Below are 21,000 nucleotides of genomic sequence, written 5' to 3'. Positions count from 1 at the left end.
TACCAGTCTGGGACAAAGCCACACAAACCAATGACAGGCATTTGTATGAAATGGTCCCAATACATCTATCTTTGATTTAATATCTCAGAATTATCAACTTACCACCCAACTTTTTGCTCTTCACCCCTGAGGAAAGTTTTCAGTAACTAGAAACGCGTCGGGTGTGGGGTCATCAGCTTAGAGTATGATTCATATTTATTGGTTGTTTTTTTTTAATGTAATTATGTGTTTATAACATTTTGCTACACCATTGGGACACTGTTTCCTTAGTGGTCCCTCTGGTTTTAATGTATTTATGTGTATCTTTTGTTCTGTATTTGTTAATAAAATATTTATGTTTTTGATTTGTGTGTGGTGTTGGTGGTCACTTATAATCCCATTTATATAGGGGGATTTTTTTGTTCAAGAGTTAAATTGTAGTCTCATCTGGCCAGACTATATTCTCCTAGTATTTGACAGGCTTGTCTAAATGTTGAAGAAACATGACTATGGAAGGGACTTTGGAGGCACCATTACAGACTTATGAATGTATAAAACATAAAAAATATATAAAATCTTGTTTTGGGATGTGGCATCTTTGACATTGGACAGTCTAGGCATCTCTGATAGATTTTTTCTTTATATATATGTAGCACTGACCCCCAAAGGAGCTGCTGGTTTTATTTGGGCTTACCTTTACCTCCTCGTTCACTTCTCCGTCTTGGGGTTCCCGTGGTAGATGGCCCAAAGAATGCGGAAACTGACACTGAATCTTCTTTTGGGTTATTTATTTAGAATAGAAACAGAGTCTTTCAATAAAGGGTAGAGGGATAGGAGTGAATTCAAGTACTTAGATTGCAAGAAAAATGGAAGTCTTGAGAGAAAAATCCAGAGAATAGCCACTGTTTCACAGTTGGATTTAACAACCCCCAGATAGACCCCCTCTCATTAGGCCTAGCAGCCGGTGGGGTGCTCAGTAAAGTCTCTGCCACAGACTTATGAGGTACACTTGAGCATTACTGAGGAACGTAGATAAACTTAAAGAACTAAGATACGGTACCAGTATCTCTCAGCGATACCGTATGCGTGTTGATCCAGGTTGCATCCTTCAACTAAGCCTCCAGACTCCTTCAGAGAAGTCAGCCTTGCGCACGGCCTTGTCCTGAAGAGTCCTCCCCTGGGGTTCTTCAGTTTCTGGGCCTCTCCATTCAGATGTGACGGCACCGGGCCACTCTTGGATCAGTAGGCCCCGAAACTTCACTCGGGCCTGTCCCTGCAGTTGCGTCGTCTCGGGCCAGCTGGCCCCAAGACTCAGGATACATGGTTCCACACCCCAGGCCAGGAGGGCCATGGGGCTGGGTCAGGAGGACCACCAGAACCAAACAGAGAGAAAATAATTTCTTGAGGACCCTGCCAACGTGGCGTCGGTACCTTAAATACTACCCCCAGAATGCACAGCAGGAGAACACTCCCACTTGGGCTGGTTCCGAGGGGATAGAGGCATTCAATACACCCAGCTAGACTGCGTTTCTACTCTTGCCAGCAGTGACAGCGACACCTGTGGTCAAGGAGAACCCAGTGCAACCCAGCTAGGCTGGTACTGAGACCAGAAATTTTGATAAATTGGTCCCAAAGCCCAACTGTGGCTTCAGACAAATTAACTTTTCAAAAACAATAGTGCCTGCTCATCAGGAGCCAGCGCTACATATACTAAGTGGTATCGCTATCTCTTTTGGTTATCATCTGCCTAGGTCCTTTCTGTATAATCATAGTTTTGTGTGTGTGTGTGTGTTTTTCCCCCCTTTTCATAATTGCTGATTTGTATTTAAATGACTGGGACACTGTCATGTCCAATCAACATAAATCATTTGGGGATAAGATATAACCTGAAACAGACCTTCCCTCCCTCTTCTTTACATTGAGAAGCGCACTGGGGAAGAAGTCTGCTCTACAATGGCACATTTATACATTTAAAAGATATGTTAAACACATGCTGCTCAGCGCACGACGATGTACGTGGCACAATGACATGGCTGGGCAAATGGCTGTAAAGGTACGTCCCACCCCTTACTCTGTGACCATGTTTGACTCGATGTCTGCCGGGGGCCTGCGATCGTGTCACGGAGCGGCAGAATGGGGAAATGCCTATGTAAACAAGGCATTTCCCTGTTCTGCCTTGTGACATGAAAGAGATCTACTGCTCCCTGTCATCGGGAGCAGTGATCGCTGTCATGTCAGTGGTAGCCCATCCCCCCACAGTTAAAATCACTCCCTAGGACATGCTTAACCCCTTAATTTCCCCTAGTGTTTAACGCCTTCCCTGCCAGTGTAATTTATACAGTAATCATTGTATTTTTATAGCACTGATCGCTGTATAAATGACAATGGTCCCACAATAGTGTTAAAAGTTTCCGATGTGTCCGCCATAATGTCGCAGTCACAATAAAAATTGCTGATTGCCACCAATACTAATAAAAAAAATCATAATAAAAATGCCATACATCTATCCCCTATTTTGTAGGTGCTACAGCTTTTGTGCAAACCAATCAATATACGCTTATTGCGATTTTTTTACCAAAAATATGCAGAAAAATACATATTGGCCTAAACTGAGAAAGACATTTTTTTTATATATATATATATATATATTTTTTGGGGATATTTATTATAGCAAAAAGTAAAAAATATTGCTTTTTGTTAGGTACCTGGTGGTGAGCCTGACTTGGCAGGAGAAGACCTCTCTTACGGCTCTGGTTCAGGGACCACTGGAATGGAGACAGTGGTCCCGTGAGCACAGCAGGGTATTAGTGTCTGAGTCGGTAGCAGCGGCTGGTGCTGAGTGAAGAGATGATGAAGCTGGAACTGCAGAAGATGGCAGAGCAGGTGGTGGATCAGCAATCAGTGGACAGCGGACACAGGAACAGCAGCAGCAGGTCCGGAATGAAGCACAGCACACTCGAAGCAAACAGAGGGATGGTCAGACAGGCCGGGTCACAATGGATAAGGCAATCAGGCAGATACAGCAGGCAAAGGCAAGGTCACAGGCAGGCAGAGGTTCAGCAGCAGTAATCAAGTAAGTCCATAAGCAGGGTCAGGCAGGCTGGGATCAGGGCTGGGGAGGTCAGCAGGGTCAGACGAAAGCCGGTTCAGTGATCACAATCAACAGGCAGGGAACAGGAATCTCAGGCACCGAGCTGCAGACAAACAGCGCCGAACAAGTGCAGCTGTCATCTTTAAATAAGGCCACTGGCACCAAACAGCGCTAACGCACACACGTGTGCATACGTTGTGCGCGCACACGTGCCCGTCGCGCGCGTCAGTGCACCTGGGGTGCGCACCGCCTCACACACACACGCCGATACCTGGATTGCCCAGCAGCGCACGTGCGGGTAGAGCCCTGACACTTTTTTTCAAAATTGTTGCTACTTTTTTGTTTATAGCTCAAAAAAATAAAAACCGCAGAGGTGATCAAATACCACCAAAAGAAAGCTCTATTTATGTGGAAAAAAAAAGGCGTCAATTTTGTTTGGGTGCAATGTTGCATGACCGCGCAATTGTCAGTTAAAGCAACGCAGTGCCGTTTCGCAAAAAGTGCTTTGGTCAGGAATAGGGATGAGCTTTGAGTTCGAGTTGAACTCATGTTCGACTCGAACATTGCCTGTTCAGCGAACAGTGAACAATTTGGGCTGTTCGCAGCAAATTTGAAAAACACCCTGTACAAGTCTATGGGAGAAATCTAAAGTGCTAATTTTAAAGGCTAATATGCAAGTTACTGTCCTAAAAAGTGTTTGGGGACCCGGGTCCTGCCCCAGGGGACATGTATCAATGCAAAAAAAAAGTTTTAAAAACGGCCGTTTTTTCAGGAGCAGTGATTTTAATAATGATTAAAGTGAAACAATAAAAGTGTAATATTCCTTTAAATTTCGTACCTGGGGGGTGTCTATAGTATGCATGTGAAGGGGCGCATGTTTCCCATGCTTAGAACTGTCCCTGCACAAAGTGCCATTTCGCAAGGAAAAAAAGTCTTTTAAAATCACTTTCAATTGTCGGCTCCCGTAATACAGAGAACACTCAATGAGTGTTCTCTGTATTAGCCGACAATTCATTCATTGATAAAAAAATAAAAAAATAAATAAAAAGCGTGGGGTTCCCCTAAATTCAATTACCAGGCCCTTCAGGTCTGGTATGGATATTAAGGGGAAACCCGCGTCAAATAAAAAAAAAAAATGACGTTGGGGTCCCCCTAAAAATCCATACCATACCCTTTATCCGAGCCCGCAACCTGGCAGGCCACAGGAAAAGAGGGGGGGGACGAGAGAGCGCCCCCTTCCTGAACCGTACCAGGCCACATGCCCTCAACATTGGGAGGATGCTTTGGGGGTCTGTGACCCCTCAAAGCACCATGTCCCCACGTTGATGTGTCATCCCCACAACCCTGGCCAGTGGTTGTGGGGGTCTGCGGGCGGGGGGCTTATCAGAATCTGGAAGCCCCCTTTAACAAGGGGACCCCCAGATCCCGCCCCCCCCGTTAGAAATGGTAAGGGGGTACAAAAGTACCCCTACCATTAAACAAAGAAAGTGTAAAAATGGTTAAATAAGACAAACACACTTTTGAAAAATTATTTTATTAAAACTAAAAAAAATAAAAAAAAGATTCCAGCGGTGGTAATCCACTCTTGCTATCCAGCGATGGATGATCATCTCTCTGGGGTCCAGCGATGGCTGATCTGATCCAGCGACGGGTGATTTTCAGACCACCTCCGTTACATTAGTGATTTTCAGACCACCTCCGTTACATTAGAGGGGGGCGGGATCACCCATAAGTCACTGGGGAACCCCATGGCTTCCCTCATCAGCGTCAGAGGGGGCGGGGTCAGGTGACGGGTGGCCCCGCCCTCCTAATATAAGAAACGGATCACCGCAGTGTCTCCGCAGTGGAGACAGAAGACGGATGTATGGACAGTGCTGGACTGAAAATCACCCGTCGCTGGATCAGATCAGCCATCGCTGGACCCCGGAGAGATGATCATCCATCGCTGGATAGCAAGAGTGGATTACCACCGCTGGAATCTTTTTTTTCTTTTTAATAAAGGAATTTTTCAAAAGTGTGTTTGTCATATTTAACCATTTTTACACTTTCTTTGTGAAATGGTAGGGGTACTTTTGTACCCCCTTACCATTTCAAACAGGTGGGGCTGGGATCTGGGGGTCCCCTTGTTAAAGGGGGCTTCCAGATTCTGATAAGCCTCCTGCCCGCAGACCCCCCACAACCACCGGCCAGGGTTTGTGGGGATGAGGCCCTTGTCCACATCAACATGGGGACAAGGTGCTTTGAGGGGTCACAGACCCCCAAAGCATCCTCCCAATGTTGAGGGCAAGTGACCTGGTACGGTTCAGGAGGGGGGGCGCTCTCTCGTCCCCCCTCTTTTCCTGCGGCCTGCCAGGTTGCGTGCTCGGATAAAGGGTCTGGTATGGATTTTTAGGGGGACCCCCATGTCAATTTTTTTTTAAAATTTGATGCAGGGTTCCCCTTAACATCCATACCAGACCTGAAGGATCTGGTATTGATATTTAGGGGGACCCCATGTCATTTTTTTTTATTTTACACGGGGTTTCCCTTAATATCCATACCAGACCTGAAGGGCCTGGTAATTGAATTTAGGGGAACCCCCACGCTTTTTTTTTTTATCAATGAATGAATTGTCGGCTATTACAGAGAACACTCATTGCCCTTGTACACACGGTTGGAGATTCTGACAACCAAATCCGTCGGATTTTGTCCGACAAATCTTGTCTGAAACTGTTGCATACACACGGTCGGACAAAGTTGTCGGAAAATCCGATCTTTCAGAACGTGATGACGTAATTTCATTACAATGGGACTACGTTCAGGCTAGTAGCCAATAGCTTTGATGTAGGAATTTGATCTGAGCATGCGTGGCACTTTGTCCAATCGGAATTCTCTACACATGATCGGAGTATGTCTGATTGGAGCAGTTTGTCGGAAAATATTTCCAGCAATTTGGAAAATTTGGTCCGACGGATATTCCGACGGAAACATTCCGATGCACACCACACACATTCGGAATATCCGACAAAACGGTCCGATAGGACACATTCCGACGGAATCTCTGACCGTGTGTACAAGGGCATTGAGTGTTCTCTGTATTACGGGAGCAGACAATTCAAAGTGATTTTAAAAGACTTTTTTTCCTTGCGAAATGACACTTTGTGCAGGGACAGTTCTAAGCATGGGAAACATGCGCCCCTTCACAGGCATACTATAGACACCCCCCAGGTACGAAATTTAAAGGAATATTACACTTTTATTGTTTCACTTTAATCATTATTAAAATCACTGCTCCTGAAAAAACGGCCGTTTTTAAAACTTTTTTTTGCATTGATCCATGTCCCCTGGGGCAGGACCCAGGTCCCCAAACACTTTTTAGGACAGTATCTTGCATATTACCCTTTAAAATTAGCATTTTAGATTGTGAACGTTCGAGTCCCATAGACTTTAATAGGGTTCTAAAGTCCACACGAAGTTTAGGTCTGTTCGCAGGTTCTGGTGCGAACCGAACAGGGGGGTTCGGCTCATCCTTAGTCAGGAAGGGGGTAAATCCTTCAAGGGCTGAAGTGGTTAAGGGCCTTGGTATTCAAATCTTTCCAAACATTCCCAAAGTTTCTGATGAGTTAAAACACTGCTGGGAAGATATTTTGACTCCCTGTTCTAGAAATATGATGGTCCTCTTGATTGCAGATTATAAAGAACAGATGGAACATCTGAATACTGAGATACAACATAATAAATGTGAAGAATTAAATTCCAAACTAAATTATGATCTAGAGACATATAACAGGCAGATCCTGATCAATAAAGATAAAAAATTGAAAGAAATAGAAGAGCTTTTGTAGCAAAAAAAAAAAAAAAAAGAGCATATAATTGAATTAAACAATCAACTGTGCAGTGCTTAAAACTAAACACACTAAAGTGCATATTATATGGTGAGGCTAAAAATCTGTTTTTGACCCTACTTAGCTGTAGTGGTTACACGGATCTAGGTGAGAATACTCCTGCGGGGGGAGCACCTGTCATGATACACATCCTGGATCCTTTTTGAGTACAGAGAAATAGATTCATTTTGAGCACCTATTATGAAGCACTTACATTGTAAGGACTTTATGGACTAATTTCTTTAATAGTTAATTTTATTATATGTTTATATGAATTCTGTTTTTTTATTGTTTTCCAAAATGTAAGTCTTTATGCACGGCCTGATCAGTATTGGTTTCACATGTGAAGTGATATTTGTGGTATCATCAGAATACGTATATATTTTCACTATATATGCACGTTAGGGTGTTTAGTTTTAAGCATAGTTTAAATGTATTGATGCACATGTAGGATTGTGATTAGTCTCAGCAGCTTTTTAAGCTTTCCATTATCATGTTCTGGGAGTGGTGCTTAGGATTTTTTTTGATTTATAAAGCATATAATTGGGAAACAATTCATAGAAAAGGCTCTCCTCTACAGTTGACACAGACTTCAACAAGGGCTGACACTGACCCTACTGACACTATTATTATTATCATTTCTCGTCTGATTCTTCTTCTTTCTTCACGCAATAATAAGTCTAAATTGTTTACGAAATGCTGAGATCACACTTCAAGCACCAATTCGGATGACAAGCACAATACGCTCACTTTGGATCTCAATCCCCCCTCTCACCTTTCTCTCACGGTGTCAGGTAACATCCTTGGTGGTAGTTCTTTACTTGCCATGGCTGCTTCCCTTATTGCCGGTCGATTTCGGGGTCTCCCTCCTCCCTCGACACTAGGCGCTACGGCAAAAATGTCAGCCTCCAGCTCCAGCACTACTGCTTATCCTTCTGTCACCTCTCACTTCCCTTTAGATCCTCATCTCCTCAAAACAGGCAGAGAGATCAAACCTCATCTCACCAACCTTTCTTTCCACAATGAAGCAGTATTAAAGCTGATCAATCTATGCTCTATTTTACTGTCATTGGCGGAGTCAGGTCCTTTCCTTGGACCTCAGTTTCTGTCCCACAGCCATGATTGAAAAATTTACTGTCATTAAGGATCTACATTTATTTGCTCGTAAAATCCTTTTATATTTATTGTTTGATAAAATCTCAGAACCTGAGCCTGAGGATAAGTTGTCTACGTGAGTGTAGGGCCCTTCATGATTTAACACTCTTGTACGAGGAGAGCCATTCCACCCAAGTCCCCTGACCAAAATGGGTCCAACGATTCTGTGGATCTAATTGATCAGGTAGATCTTGAACAACTCCTCTCAAATACCAAGACACACGGTCCTTTCCCAGATTCCACTTCACTCAATAAAAGGTCTCATAAATTTACGTCTATTCATTCCAATCCCAATGTCTCTGCTTTCATCAGGTGTGTCACCAAAGCAATTGAGAGTATTCCTTAGCACAGAGCTACTGGCTCCAACTTGTCTACTGAAAGTCTTGAAGCTCTTTCTAATTTACAAAATAACCCATCCCTTGTCATCAAACCAGCTGACAAAGGTGGTCATGGATCAGACTGATTATTGTAGGATGTGCATGGACATTCTGAACAATAAAGACTGGTATTGTCCAATATGTGAAATGTGCATGGATAGATTTAATCAAACCTTTTGGTCTTTGAGTTTAAGGGCTCGTAAAAATTGAATAATTTTTGAAAATACATGGGAATATTTACAGTATATAACAAATTTCTTTGAACCCCCGCGTTTTATGCGTTATTAAAAATTAGCAAATCTCAAAAAAATCCCCCTGGCAGACTCATTATTTCTGGCAATTCAAATATCACTGAAAATTCCAGTAAGGGGGTTGACACCTTTTTGCGGTCCTTTGTTTTGAGTCTATCATCCTATGTAAAAGACACTATTCACTTTTTGCAAATAATTGAGGATCTCGTTGTCCCTACGGGCACAATACTGGTAACAATAGATGTAGAAAGCATGTATTATTCTATCCCACATTTTAAGGACATTCAAGTGATCAAAAATTTCTTTAAGAAAAGTATGCAACATCCCAAAGCTCTTTTTGATTTTGTTTTGCAGGTGCTGGATTTCATTCTTTGGCATAATGCTTTTGTCTTCAATGACTCACACTTCCTCCAGGTGCAGGGCATAACGATGGGGGCGTGCTGTGTCCCATCCTATGCCAATCTGTACCGGGGGAGTGGGAGCAATCTTTTTAACTTTCAGACAATATGCCGAAGTATTCGGCCTGTGTCTTAACCTGGTTAAGATACATAGATGATATCTTTCTAATATGGGATGGTCCTTTGAAGTTATTGTGTGAATGCCTTGCAGCTATGAATTCAAACTCTTAAAATCTCATGCTCACAATGTCATTTGATTGTCATAGAGTTACTTTTTTGGATTTGGAAATTGAGGTAAATAATGATAGAACTTTGAGTAGAAATCTCTACAGGAAACCCACTGCTAGAAATACAATTCTTCAAACACAGAGTTTTCATCCCAAACCCCTTGTACAATCTATTCCCTTCTCACGGTATTTGCACATTCGGCGCAAATGCTGTGATGAGGAAGAATTTTAAAAAGCTGCTGACGAACTTAAACGCTGCCTCCTCGATAGGGGCTATTCTAAATCTTGTCTTTGAGCCTACAATCGAGCTATCCAGCAATCTAGGTCACAACTACTATTTGGCCCATGTTCCATCCTGAATGACTGGGCCATACTGCTCATCAGAACTCCTTATAGTGCGCAGCACGAAGTTATTAGAAGATATACGCATAAATATTGGCATCTTCTTCCATCTGATCTTAAAATTGCTAAAATTGTTCCTTTGTGTCCTCAGATCACATTAAAATTAGCCCCATCACTTTGAGACAGGTTGGTGTCCAGCAATTACATGGCTAGTGTTGCACCTGCTGATATAAAAACACAGTTGGGTACTTTTCATTGTGGTACTTATTATTGCAAATATGTTTGTCCCAATCTCATTCCCTCCCTCCCTAATTGACGTAGTTTTCATCCCAAAAGGTATGTTGATTGCCAAACAGCCGGTGTCATTTACATCATGACCTGCCATTGTGGCACTTTTTACATTGGCAAGACCATTCTGGAGTTTTTAAGGGGAATTCATGAGCACACACATGCAGCTGAAATAGGCAATTAGACAACACATCATTCAGGAACATAACTGCCATGTTTCCAGACTTCTCTTCTTGGCTCTGGAACATGCAGATCCAGATACTAGGGGTGGTGACTGGGACAGGTCAGTTTTGTAGAGGGAATCCCAGTAGATGTTTTGCCTAAAAGAAAATAGTTCACCTGGCCTCAATGAGGCTTTAAGTAATCGACCCTTCCTTGAGGTATTTGCATCTGGCAAGACCGAACATTTGATGTAGTGGAACTTTACCCTTTTCTATTTTTTTTTATACTTTTTTTATTATGTTACATTGAATTAAACATATTTGTTATTTTACTGTTTAGTTTCTATAACTGTTTTTGTTTGGTTTTTGCAATTTATTTTATTTTTATGACTATATGTGCAGGTATACTTGGATCTTTCTTTAGATCATTAATTCTAGTTTATCATTCCCAGCACTCATGACCCCCACAGGGAATTTCCTAGAGCGGGGGCCACTCTCCATTTCCATGCGTCGTTTGCATATTGGATGGGCTTCGCTCTTCCTTTGCCTTGGACTGTAACCATCTCCTGGTTTTGGAGAGTTTTGTGCGGCACCATAGCTTGGGGTTATGCACCCTGGAGTCTTTGGAACCACACATTGTGTGCTGGCACCATCGTATCTGCTGGATGCACCAGATATGATGTAATTGTCTACCAGAATCGGCGTCTTTGCACACGGTTTGAAGTGGGGGACGACATAGTGGCTGGCTGGCTGGCACGCCATGCGCAGGTATCCTGTGTTTGCAGCAAATCGCTATATGGTCTACTCTTCTTGGTCTTTTTTTTCTAATTGATTCCTCGATCTGCCATTGGTGCATTTCCTGCTCCACCCATTTAGTGTTGCCTCATTAGTGGGAGCTGCCACCCTCTCGGCAGCACCCAGAAACTCTCAAGTACCTTTAGGATGCTCACTATGTGTCACTATATTGCTACTTTGGGGTAAGCCATTTATGTGGTCTGAATTTTTCTGTTATATCTTCTCATAATGTCGCCTCTGCTAGGCCACTCATATTTTCTTTTTTTCTTTTTTTGATTTAGTTAGTATATGCTCCTACAGTTTTTGGACACAGAGGGTGGCTTTTGCTAGCAATCTCTGCATCTGTTTCTATCCACAAATAAAAAATCTTGTGGCTGCAAAAACTCTTTTGCCCTTCTCATTGATTTTGTCCAACTCCATCAGTAGCAATGTGCACTGGATAACCTGGCACATGACAGGACCAGTGAGATCCTTCTGAATTATCATGAAAGTGCCTTTGGTAGTCTCTGAATCACAGTTATCACACAATTGTTGTATATTTATTACATGGAATCCATGCCAATTGATGTGTTCTCACTGGCATGGTTTATGCTCATGTTCATTGCTCTGGGCATTAATTATATATTAGGTTATTGTCCCTTGAATTGTTCTCTGGACTATCTGGAGAGATCCCAGTGTCTTATTTTTGTATATGACATGTTTTCTTCTTTATATTATTGTTTTACATTTATTTTGTACAATCTATTCATTGCTTCTTACAAAAGAACTCTTCCAGGTAGAGAGCAATGGCTAGATGGAGCGCACGTGTCACACCAGAGGTGACCAACACACTATCCCGGATGTGACACGTGTGCCCTACCTAGCCATTGCCCTCTACCTGGAAGTGTTTGCAGTGTCTGCCAAGGAATGCACACTCTCCTCTGATGGCTGGAACATGGTTACAGAACCATCTGGGTGATTTATATTTTGCTTGTTGATGATTTATGTGATGTACGTAGCTAGTATTAATGGGGGCTTCTGCTGTATGGGGAATTATATCATAAATAAACAGAATTACACTATTAGTATTATTCTTGTATTTTATGGTATGTGTTTGAGCCCCTGCAACGGTCGTTTTCTGGGTTGGTGAGGACCAGTGATTAAAGCAGCTGATATATACCAAACCTAAGGCTTGCATATTAGAGGCATCTGGTGAGTTTGACCCCCTGGGGGAGTGTGGTGCACATGGTGGATTACGGATTCTTTGGTGGAAGGCACGCTTGGATAACAACTATAGATTACCTTTAACACCTCGGATATTTTGAACTGTCCCTTACACCCTGAATGTCTTCAATGCTTTGAACTGTTCTACCTTAACCGTCTGCTACATATGAATTGGACTAGGGTGTTTACCATTAGTTTATAATATTACTATAGTATTAATATAATTATTAGCGCTGTTTTAGTATTTGTAACATCCAGTGTTTTAAAATGTTTACATTTATACAGCCATACAGCTTGGTGCCGCCAAAGTCCCTAACATAGTCCTGTTTCTTTATCCTGTTTTGGGATGTGGCATCTTTGACATTGGACAGTCTAGGCATCTCTGATAGATTTTATCTTTGTCTAATTATTGTGCAGAAAACTTTAAACAAGCTTCAACATGCTTTTTCTTTAGCAACTGAGTCCTGTGTGGTGAGCGTACATACAGTACATGCCATGACGGTTGAGTTCATGACTTATTGTTTTCTTTGAAGCAATTGTCCCTGCTAATTCTAGAACTTTGTGAATCTCTCTACAAGTGGTTCTTTGCTTTTGAACAACTCTTCTGATAATTTTTTTCACTCCTCTGTCAGAAATATTGCAAGGTGTATCTGGTCATGGCAGGTTTATGGGGAAATTATGTTCTTTCCACTCCTGGATTATGCCCCCAACAGTGCTCACTGAAACATTCAGACGTTTAGAAATTCTTCTGTAACCAATGCCATTGGTATATTCTGCAACAATAAGGTTGCAAAGGTCTTGAGGGAGCTCTTTGCTTTCACCCATCATGAGATGTTTCTTGTGTGGCACCTTGGTAATAAGACACCTTTCTTTAGGCCATCAGTTTAGACAGAACCGCAGATATTAATTTGCACTGACAAGGGGCAGGATTGATATAAGGATCTATTTTTAGGAATCACAACCTCCTTCCTAATGCTGTTGATCCCTCTAGTGACATAACGATCTATATAAAGGAATCAGAACCTACTTTCTCCTGCTGGTGACGCCTCTAGTGATATTAAAGGTCTATATAGAGGAATCAGGACCTCCTTCCTCCTGCTGGTGATTTCTCTAGTGATATAAAGATCTATATGGAGGAATCAGGACCTACTACCTCCTGCAGGTGACCCCTCTAGTTATATCTAAAGATTTATATAAATAAATTAGGACCTCCTTCTTCCTGCTGGTGACCCCTCTAGTGATAAAAAGAACTATATAGAGGAATCAGGACCTCCTTCCTCTTGCTGGTGATTCCGCTAGTGATGTAAAGATCTATATAGATGAATTAGGACCTCCTTCCTCCTGCTGGTGACCCCTCTAGTGATAAAAAGAACTATATAGAGGAATCATTACCTCCTTCCTCTTGCTGGTGATCCCTCTAATGATATAAGGATCTATATGGAGGAATCAGGACATATTTACTCCTGCTGGTGACCCCTCTAGTTATAACTAAAGATCTATATAAATAAATTAGGACCTCCTTCCTCCTGCTGGTGATCCCTCTAGTGATAACTAAAGATCTATATAGAGGATTTAAGACCTCCTTTCTCCTGCTGGTGATCCCTCTAGTGATAAAAAGATCTATATAGAGGAATCAGGACCTCCCTCCTCCTGCTGGTGATCCCTCTAGTGATAAAAAGATCTATATAGATTAATTAGGACCTCCTTCCTCCTGCTGGTGATCCCTCTAGTGATAATTAAAGATCTATATAGAGGAATCAGGACCTCCTTCCTCCTGCTAGTGATCTTTCTAGTGATGCATGCTAGAATAATTGTTGCTTTCCCCATTGTTCTCTTTAGAAATTAGGCTGAGTACAAAAGTCTGTATCCTGGAAGCAGGATGCAGAGAGGACCCTTGCTCTCTTTGTGAAAGCATAGGTCTCTCTGCAGAGGTCCAATATGCCCCCCTGCTAAATCAGACCTATAATGCAGGGGTTGTTGCTGTAAGGACAAGCAAAATATATTCCCAGAAGGAACACCTAATGAAACCTTCAGATTTAACAGGTTTGAAAACCTTTGGAATTACATTAACAAGAATTAAAGAGACTTTACAGAATGGGTTTAGTTCTAATTTATGCATAACTACATGTATATAAAAAAATAAAAAATAAAAAATAACTTATTTTTTTAATCTTTATTATGAAGAAAGGTATGAAGAAAAGTTATGATTCTGTCATATTTAATACAAATGATGGAGACGTTTAAAGGAACCGATTCTGGGGCTTGTAGCTCCCCAGTCGGTGTATCTCCTGTACTCTCCAGGTCTCAGGTAATACTGACGTCCCCTATAGTTGGACTCCTCGTAGAACATCCAAAAGCCATCTTGGACATGGACAGAGTGGATATCATGGTAGCGGAATCTCTCGTAGACATTTGGACAATCTTCGGTGAACTCCATCATCTGTCCTCTGAAGTCTTCTCTCTCATAGATCCTGATTCTGAAGGAGCCTTGATGCTGTTAAAATAAGTTACACCATAATAACGCAGAAAGGAATAGTAACAACAAATGGCGAGTGGTCATACAGGCACCACTAAACCATTAATTTCTAGCAGGATTGTTTTGGGATAAGTAGGTGCCATTCCACATCTTTGCTTTCCTTGAACCCAAAATAAACATCTTCTTCTATCTCTGATTCTACCAAAGTAAAATCCAAGTCAAGTGACTCCAAGAGTTTCCATAGGAACAAATCAGGAATCCACTGCAGAGGGAGGATCCAAAAAGAGAGACCTCTCTGTTCGACCTAAATTGATAAGATGCTACTATATGGTCTCTATTACATGTTTTCTAAAAAATAAATAAATGAAGAAACAACCTGATTTAATAAAGAGTATTCAGGTGTAGTATTACCTGGGGGCTCAGACGCACAGATCTAATGGAGTCATTGTAGCCCATCCACTGCTGGAAGTCAGGATACTCTCCTCTATGGAGGAAGTACTGGTGTCCTCTGTAGTTGGGGAGCTCATACAGGATCCAGTTCCCACTTTCCACACGAATGGAGTTGCAACGTCTGAAGTATGAGGACAGGTCGGGACATTCAGAGTGACACTCGTGGGAGCGACCCTGGAAGTTCTTATCCTCGTAGAAGATGATCTGCAAAACAGCAATGGAAACTACAATGTGAAAATTGTGTAATCTACAGAATGTTTTCCCAATTTTACTTACTACCCTCACAGGGACAGCTGATATTAACTGGTTATTTCCCAAACAGTACAGAGACAACCTATCACCCAAACCAGTTCATTCACACAGGCTTCAATAAACAGTCCAGGAGCTGCCTTTTTGTAATTTATTGCTAGTAGCACTTGGGGCAGGATATGGATTGGGGGCAAAATGTTTAACCCATAACAGTTGGAGGACATTCTTCTTAAGCATGTGCAGAATTTGAACAGTCTAGGACCCCCACAACTAAAGACCATGAGGCAACATTCTGTATTCTATTCCTTCTACCCTCTTTGGGAGAAGGAACCCAGCTCTCCTGTGTCTCAGACAGTTTGTCTCCACCCCAGCCCCCTGTGGGGGCACTCAACAGGAGGGAGGGGCCAGGAGCACCAAAGAGGAACTCAAGAAGAGGAGGATCTGGGTTGCTCTGTGCAAAACCAATACACAGGGCAGGTAAGTATGACATGTTTGTTATTTTTAACTAACAAAAGGCCTCATAGCTGAAGACCAGGAGGCAGATCTCCTTGGCATATATTCTTCTCCTTAGTATTTTTTGAATGTGGATAATCTAAGGCCTCACAGCTGAAGGCCATGGGGCAAGTCTTTGAACATCTGGTTATCTGGCAAGAATTCAATAATCGGTAGCCAGTACAGATTCCCAACACACAGCCTCAAGGATTGACTCAGGATCGCTTCTCACAAGTCCCCAGGACAGCTGCAGCTTTCTCCAGACACAATCCAGGGAGTGAGATGGTGCATATAAGGACCAAATCTCTGATGGTGTGGTTCTGCAGTCAGTTGTAAGCAAAGTCCATTTAATCCTGTGACGTCTGAGGCTTCCTAAAGCAGATGCATGCTCCATGGGCTGCTTGATGACAGCAGCCCTGCACCACTGGAACCCTCCTGGGGAGAAGGAACCCAGCTCTCCAGTGTCTCAGAAAATGTGCCTCCATCCCAGCCCCCTGCTAATCACTCCCCTCCAGGAATTGGCTGAATAAATATTGTGACAAGTTGATTTGAATATGCCACCCTGAATTCTGGAAACCTTTTCCAGAGACAGGGGGAAGCAATCAAACTCCAAGCCTGTAAAGTCGGTACAAAGATTCCTTGATTGAGGAAGGAGACAAAAACTAAATTCACCCAGCATCCAAGAGATGAGCACATGCATGGAAATTATGTAATTCCGGCACAGCCAAAAAGTCTGCTGAAAATTACAGACACAGAAGAGTTAGCTGGACCTGAGCCCCATCTAGATCTAGCGATGTTGCAGCAGTGTCTCGGCTGCCCAGTACACCCCTCCTCATTGGCCAAGACAGCAGTGTGGCGCCATTGGCTGCCACTGCTGTCGATCAAAGTCAGTCAGTCAGTGAGGAGATAAAGGGGGCAAGGCCAGGCAGCGGCTCTGTGTCTGAATGGACACAGGGAGCTGTTGCTCAGGTGCTTGCTGTGGGGGCACTCAACAGGAGGGAGGGGCCACATGCACTGAAGAGGAACTCAAGAAGTGGAGAATCAGAAAGCCGGAGCAAAAAGAAAAGGAGAGCATAAGCGAAGGGCGGGCATGACAGTGTTAACTGAGACTGGAGCCAGTGGTGAGTGAGCGGTGCTATTGCAGAAGCTGAGAGGGGAGGAGCAGAGTAATAATGTGTAGAGTGGGCGGCTCCTCCCTTCCTCAGTCTGCAGGGAGAAACAAGCTTCCCACCCTCCCTCCCTTAGCTTGGGGGGTGGGGGTTTGTTGTGGTAATATTGGTGTTGCTTTGTTTTACAGGGCTGAATTGTCGTGGCAGCGGCATGTTGTTGGTCTGTGCGGATGAAGGATTTTACCCCAGGGATGGAAGAGTTCGGGGCCTATCAGTGGTATAGCACCCGTCGGTGGTGATACAGCTAACGGTAGTTTAGCTAAAGTTGGTGATCAGGTGCACTGCGGTCAGTGTTTGGCCTCTGAGCTAGTTTGTCAGCTTGAGGTCCGTTATAGTTTGGGTACCGCAGTGCCGTAATGGTTAATGGTGATTGGTGGGTTATCCTAGCACAGACCAACGGGAGGAGTTGCAATGGAGGAAGTGCCTTACTACCTGACTTAGTTATGTTAATTTATGTTATTTATGTTAATTGTTTTTGAATATTTTTGATAATAAAGATAATTGGCTGCTACGGCCATGTTTTACTCCAGATTGGTGTGGTCTCAATTTCTGGGGTTAGTAAGTGGGGGGGCGTAGCAGTTGAAGAAGGTAAATGGTGGGTTTAGTAAGTCACATCTGTTATACAATAGTCATGAGCTGCTCTGTGCAAAAACAATACACATGGCAGGTAAGTATGACATGTTTGTTATTTTTAACTAACAAAAAAAAGGCTTTAGTGCCACTTTAAGGCCTCATAACTGAAGACCAGGAGGCAGATCTCATTGACATATATTCTTCTGCTTAGTATTTGTTGGATGCGGATAGTCTAAGCCCTCACAGCTTAAGGCCATGGGGCAAGTCTTTGAAGATCTGGTTGCCTGACAAGAATTCAATAATCGGTAGCCAGTACAGATTTCCAACACACAGTCTCAACGTTTTACTCAGGATCGCTCCTCACAAGTCCCCAGGGCAGCTACGGCTTCCTCCACACACAACCCAGGGAGTGAGATGGTGCGTATCAGGACCAAATCCCTGATGGTGTCGTTCTGCAGTTAGTTGTAAGCAAAGTCCATTTAATCCTGTGACATCTGAGGCTTCCTAAAGCAGATGCATGCACCATGGGCTCCTTGATGACAGCAGCCCTGTCTCAGACAATGTGCCTCCATCCCAGTCCCCTGCTAATCACTCCCCTCCGGGAATTGGCAGAATAAATATTCTGGCTGGTTGATTTGAATGTGCCGCCCTAAATTCTGGAAACCTTTTCCAGAGACAGGGGGAAGCAATCAAACTCTGAGCCTGTAAAGTCAGTACAAAGATCCCTTGATTGAAGAAGGAGACAAAAAGTAAATTCGCCCAGCATCCAAGAGATGAGCACATGCATGGAAATGATGTATTTCCAGCACAGCCAAAAAGTCTGCTGAAAATTCCAGACCCAGAAGAGTTAGCTGGACTTAAAGCAAAGCTCCACCCAAAAGTGGAAGTTCCGCTTTCTTGACAGCGGTGATCTGAGCCGGAAGTTTGCCATCCGTCCCCCCCCTCCACAGTCTTCTGGGACACATCACAGGTCTCAAAAAAACACAGAACCATTCAGCATGCAGAGTAGGAAACCAGCTGTTTCCCCTACCTGAGATGCCGGTGCCTGCACCTGAAGAATCAACTCAGGTGAGGACATTACAGGATCCCTGGACGGGTAAGTTTCCTTATATTAAAAGTCAGCATCTACAGTACTTTTAACTGCTGACTTTTAATTTTTTTGGGGAGAGCCTGGAGCTTCTCTTTAAGGTTTTTCTAAACTCCAAATAAAGATTTACTATGCCTGGATTAGTGGTCCCTAGATGTAGCTGCAACAGTTTTCTTTTATCCGGCCTTTTTCCTTTTATTTTCATCTGGTTATCCTGGAAATAACATACTTTTTGTTCCTTTGTGGCTACACTCATTTCTCTATTGTACCTATGGAGCGAGACATAGTTGCCCGAATTTGCGTTATTTTTTTAAATATTCAATGTGCAGTGAATTTAAAAAAAGAAAGAAGGCAGATGTGGCTGCAATAATAACCTTTGACCTGGAGCCGTCCATATGCAGTACTTATGTTATCTCAGAAGATGTCTTCAGTCCTCCACGTTCAATGATACCCAATAAACGCTCAATAATGAACACATACCGATTCTCATATCTTACTACAATTCCTATAGTAGTATTAGTAGGTTCTTACCTTTCCCATGTTGCTGGATGTGTACTCCAATGCTATACAGTGACTGGCAGTGAGAGCACAGGCTTATATACATCACCAACTGCCCACCCCCTCACCTGCTGACACCATGCACAGCATGCACAATGAATGGATTTTCCCATAACTATGTTTTTTTGTGTATGTGTTTTCTTTACAACTATTGTGTGTTAGTTTTTGCTTATGTTACTGTTAAAATTGTTCAACTAACCTGAGCTAAAAGATTTGTGTACTAATCTGTCATGACAATGGGCCTCTTTGTATGTGATTGTGTGTGTACTATTCCACTGAACCCACGCCTACTGCAGACTTCAAGAATTCTAATAACCAATCCAGAGCAATCTGTCATTTACCCATTTTCTGATGCTCATGGATATTGTATGGAGCCCCCCCTGACCTGTAAAGGATGAAATTCAGGATTCAAAGAAACATTGATTTGGAAATTCTATCATCCTCAGCACAAACTGGTGTACAGTTTGCATGGCCGCTATTAGAAATAATGGGGCCCCCTTTGACCATGCCCTGGACCCCAACCCTGTCCATGCCCCTAACCCCAGCTCAAAACATATTTTCTGACATAAAACATATCCAATAAAAATGTATCCTGCTACATGTCTTTGATGGGTAACGTCTACGACGCTCAAAGGTATAACGGTGTGCCTAACTATGTTTATTGAGTGTACTGTGTGCTGATTTCGCGTTTACCAACACAGGGCTCTCTTCTGTCATTTTCTCAACTGATTAGCGAATGACAGCACAACCTGCGCAGCGGACTCGGGTGCAACCCCTACGTATATTTAGGTGATCCTGCGTGATTGGGAGGGGGTGTGTGCCAGAGGCAGGCTTTGATTGTTAGGGGTTGTGTGCCAGAGGCAAGCTGCGATTGGGAGGGGTGTGTGCCAGAGGCAGGCTGTGATTGGGAGGGGGGTGTGTGCAGAGGCAGGCTGTGATTGGGAGGGGTGTGTGCCAGATGCAAGCTGCGATTGGGAGGGGGTGTGTGCCAGAGGCAGGCTGTGATTGGAAGGGGTGTGTGCCAGACGCAATCTGTGATTGGGAGTGGATGTATGCCAGAGGCAAGCTGTGATTAGGAGGGGGTGTATGCCAGAGGCAGGCTGTGATTGCGAGGGTGTGTGTGCCAGAGACAGGCTGTGATTGGGAGGGGTGTGTGCCAGAGGCAGGCAGTGATTTGGAGGGGTGCGTGCCAGAGGCAGGCTGTGATTTGGAGGGGTGCGTGCCAGAGGCAGACTGTGATTAGGAGGGGGTGTGTGCCAGAGGCAGGCTGTTATTGGGAGAAGGTGTGTGCCAGACGCAATCTGTGATTAGGAGTGGATGTATGCCAGAAGCAGGCTGTGATTGGGAGGGGGTGTGTGCCAGAGGCAGGCTGTGATTAGGAGGGGGTGTATGCCAGAGGCAGGCTGTGATTGGGAGGGGGTGTATGCCAGAGGCAGGCTGTGATTGGGAATGGGTGTGTGCCAGAGGCAGGCTGTGATTGGGAGGGGTGTGTGCCAGATGCAAGCTGCGATTGGGAGGGGGTGTGTGCCAGAGGCAGGCTGTGATTGGAAGGGGTGTGTGCCAGACGCAATCTGTGATTGGGAGTGGATGTATGCCAGAGGCAAGCTGTGATTAGGAGGGGGTGTATGCCAGAGGCAGGCTGTGATTGCGAGGGTGTGTGTGCCAGAGACAGGCTGTGATTGGGAGGGGTGTGTGCCAGAGGCAGGCAGTGATTTGGAGGGGTGCGTGCCAGAGGCAGGCTGTGATTAGGAGGGGGTGTGTGCCAGAGGCAGGCTGTTATTGGGAGAAGGTGTGTGCCAGACGCAATCTGTGATTG

The 21,000-nt window shown here is 43.7% G+C and overlaps 1 protein-coding gene across 1 annotated transcript; it reads right to left on the bottom strand.

The window, feature by feature from the left end:
- Nucleotides 1–14,288: 14,288 nt before the first annotated feature.
- On the bottom strand, nt 14,289–19,244 carry LOC143975677 (gamma-crystallin-3-like). Its single transcript, XM_077478171.1, has 3 exons — nt 19,158–19,244; nt 15,018–15,260; nt 14,289–14,624 (listed from the first exon to the last, which is right to left on the bottom strand). The coding sequence occupies exons 1-3, from the start codon at nt 19,164–19,166 to the stop codon at nt 14,349–14,351; spliced, it is 528 nt and encodes a 175-aa protein (XP_077334297.1). The 5' UTR covers nt 19,167–19,244; the 3' UTR covers nt 14,289–14,348.
- Nucleotides 19,245–21,000: the final 1,756 nt, after the last annotated feature.

Source organism: Lithobates pipiens, unplaced genomic scaffold (assembly GCF_037356315.1).
Source record: "Lithobates pipiens isolate NorthernLeopardFrog02 unplaced genomic scaffold, aLitPip1_a1.2 Scaffold_13, whole genome shotgun sequence".
NCBI lineage: Eukaryota > Metazoa > Chordata > Amphibia > Anura > Ranidae > Lithobates > Lithobates pipiens.
Note: the sequence above shows the minus strand (reverse complement) of the source record. Positions and strands in the feature narration are given on the sequence as shown.